The 3,569-nt window shown below is 37.9% G+C and overlaps 1 protein-coding gene across 1 annotated transcript; it reads left to right on the forward strand.

The window, feature by feature from the left end:
- The first annotated feature begins 2,102 nt into the window (after positions 1-2,102).
- Positions 2,103-3,124, forward strand: LOC108100618. The gene is given in 2 exon segments (XM_017204615.2): positions 2,103-2,822; positions 2,825-3,124. Coding segments are annotated over 2 exon segments (792 nt in total). The 5' UTR covers positions 2,103-2,182; the 3' UTR covers positions 2,977-3,124.
- Positions 3,125-3,569: the final 445 nt, after the last annotated feature.

Here is a 3,569-nt window from a genome sequence, read left to right on the forward strand (position 1 = left end):
TCATATATTTACATATAAAGTAAAAAAAAAAAACATACTTTCGGCTGATCTTATTTAGCTTATCTTGCTATACTGTCCGTCAGTGGAGATACGGCTTTTCGTTTGGGGAGCCAAATTTTTCTATAAAATAATGTTTGGGACCTCGCAGTTGCGCACATCTTTTATAAGCTTTTCCTTATTTTTTAAGGGGGGTAAGGACTTAACAATTTTTTTCATTATTTTTTTTTTTTTAAGACCAATATGTCGATAACATTGTGTACAAATTTTGAGTCAAGGCAGGTTCTCACCTTGAGGCGATTTCATCCTTTTTTTTTTGTGCCAAATGTGTTAAAAAAATTTCAGATCAAAATTTGAAAAATTACAAGAGTTAAAGGCCTTTACATGGAGCACATGTTAAGTAATGGTCTTTTGAAGCCAAAACTTTAAACGCGTTTATCTCGGAACCCCGTGTACGTACCTTACGGAAGTACATAATTGAAGGCGTTGGGGTTAAAAAATCGTCATCAAATTTTTTTTTAATGTTCCTAATTGTTTCCTTTAACTAATAAACTAGGATTATCCAAAAATATTGAAAACTGTTTATTTGAGAAAATAATTAGTAAGAAAAAAACACGAAAATCGTAATTTTTTTCAAAAGCTAATAACTTTTGCAATTTTTATTTTTTTTCTGATCCTAGTTCATTTTATGCACAGTACTGTACACTTTAAGAATCTTTTTGGTTTTTGTGTTTCCGATTACCCGTTTTGGCTGAATCACTTCCGTAAGCGGGACACCTTTTCGCCGACATGCCGCCACTGAGCAACGCTTTTTGATTTTCTCAATATCAAAATTTTTTCGCAAAATAAATATGTTTTCAAATAAAGTTGAAAATTTCAGCTTTTTATCTTTAACCGTATTCGGCCCTACAAGGTGAGAACCTGCCTTAAATTCAATTTTCCACCCGATACCCGCCCGCCGTGACGTGTTAGGCTTCGGCCACGCATTGAGCGATAAGCGACTGAGCGACTTAGCGACGCTCTCTCGAGCGACGTTAATGAGCGATCGCTTTGAGTGAGGTGGCCACGCACTGAGCGACATCACTCGAGATGATTAGTTGTAAAAATTTTAAAAATGCCTTAATCTAGAGAGGTTCTACGAAATCTGCTTGAAAGCCGTTATAGTAAATATAGGCAATTAAAAAGAATGCAAAGGCGTAGGTTCGTAGGTTGGCGTTCATCCCATTAATCGATTGATTTTATTTTTATTTTATTTATATACTTTTATGTATTTTTATTTTCGTACACTTTACGAGTGTCGTTCCATAAAACGGTTCGGCTTTAAACAGCCGAAATTAAAGTTTCCGCGCATATTTTTTGCATTGTTTGCATTTCGTCGCTCAGCGATGCACTAAAAATTAAAACCAATTCTAGCGCTGAGCGACGTCGCTCTGACGCTCAAGAACTTCGCTCGTCGCTCAGCGGCTGCGTGGCCACTCCAATGCATTTTCATAAGCTTTAATATTTTACGTCGCTCGAGAGAGCGTCGCTCGGTCGCTCACCGCTCAATGCGTGGCCGAAGCCTAACGCGTGCGCTACAATCCCACATTTAAAGCTCGATACGGTGCGAAATATCGAAACATTTTATTCTTATTAAATGTTTATTTTGGGGTAATTAACAATAACATGTCCTCAAATCTTGGCGCCCATGTAACTAAAATCGTGCGCTTTATTCCAATCGTTGTAGGTTCATTACTGAGAAAATAAAAACTTACAGTTATTCTACCAAAACACAAATCCGCGGAATACTATGAGGAGGAAAAAAGTTTAATAAAAAATTTATGTATTTTCATGATTATATTATTTAAAAACCTATTGTCTTGGAGACTTTGGGTCGTCACATGTGGCCATACAGACGTTTCCGACTAATGAAGAGGGAACATTGAGTGAATTATGGCAGTTTTGACGCTATTTTGGTGTAACTTGGTACTTGTTCCAATATAGTGTAACAAGGCTATTAACTCGTTTGCTGTTTGCAGTGAAATTTCCATGGACCATATCTCAACTTTCCTTATTTAAGGTAAATCGACGATATCTTGGCGCACGTTAACACTTTAAAAATCGATTACAAAAGAACGGCCACACCTTTGGGCGTGTTTGGAAACAGTTTTCTATAGTTTCAACCCATAATTCAACGCACTGAAATATGGTTCCATCCAATTACAGCACGCAAGTTGCTCTCTGCGTGTCTGTTTTTTCCGTTACCCTTTTTATTATCGCGTTTTCGACTCCGTATTGGTTGGTAACAGACGGGCATTTACAAAATCCACGATTTAAAAACCTTGGCTTATGGGAAGTTTGTTTCAACAACTTCCATGACATACGCAGGTTTTTTGACAACCCATTTAACGGTTGCATGTGGGTTTTTGAAGAGGAATATTACATTATTCACGATTTTCTTTTACCTGGTTTTTATATATCTGTGCAACTCTTTGCGACACTTTGCTTTGTTATGTGCCTCATTGCTGTTCCACTCACGGTAGGATTCCTACGAACTTCCCGCGATGATGACCGATACATTGTGCTGCTGGTAGCTATCGGATCCTGCCAGGTCGCAGGGTCAGTTTTTGGATTTATTGCCGTTCTTATATTCGGAGTCAAGGGAGATTCCCGAGATTGGATGCCTGGATGGCAGAACAACGATATGGGTTGGTCATTTGCATTGGGTGTGGTTGGTGCTGTACTGTTAATGCCGGCTGGTGTGCTATATATGATAGAGGCACGTCGCGAAAGGTACAAGCGGTTAAATGAAATCGGCAATCGGGATATAAGTGAATATGGAGATGACTTTTTCAAAACCAGACACACCCCGTGGCTAACCCGCCTGCTTCTTCCCAATACCAACCTTACAATGAAGCTGAGTCGAGCCGTCCACGACGCACCCAACGAAGTGGTGCACCGAATGTCTCCGCTCAAGAAAAAGTTCAAACAGACATCTAGAACTTAAAAGCTGAAGAAAAAGAAGTAACAGCTGTGTAACCTCCGTCCATTAAATATATTTCTACACTACTTTCGTAGATTCGTAGATTCCAAATAATTTACATATATTGTAATCTTACAAGTTCAATAAAAACATTTTTCAAACATATGCAACGGAAGCCCATTTTTTTTTTGGTTAAGCGGTATAAATCTTAAAGTAGGAGATGTACTGTATTTTTCAAATGTGTGTAGCAGGTCAAAGGAAGCTTTTGCGATCCTAAAGTATATACACATACATACATATGTGCATATTTTATGAAGATTAACAGACTTATCCATCTGTGTATGAACGTTGAGATCTCGGAAACTAAAAGAGTTAGAATATTTACATACATATGTACATATTTTTATACCCTTGCAGAGCAAAGGGTATTATAATTTCAGTCAGAAGTTTGCAACGCAGTGAAGGAGACACCTCAGACCCCATAAAGTATGTATATGTATATATTCTTGATCAGCATCACGATCAGAATCCAAATACGTATGTACGTCTATCCGTCTGTCCGTTTCTCTTCAAACTAGTCTCTCAGTTTTAAAGCTATCTTGCTGAAACT

This window comes from Drosophila ficusphila, unplaced genomic scaffold (assembly GCF_018152265.1).
Source record: "Drosophila ficusphila isolate 14025-0441.05 unplaced genomic scaffold, ASM1815226v1 contig_47, whole genome shotgun sequence".
In the NCBI taxonomy this organism is placed as follows: Eukaryota; Metazoa; Arthropoda; class Insecta; order Diptera; family Drosophilidae; genus Drosophila; species Drosophila ficusphila.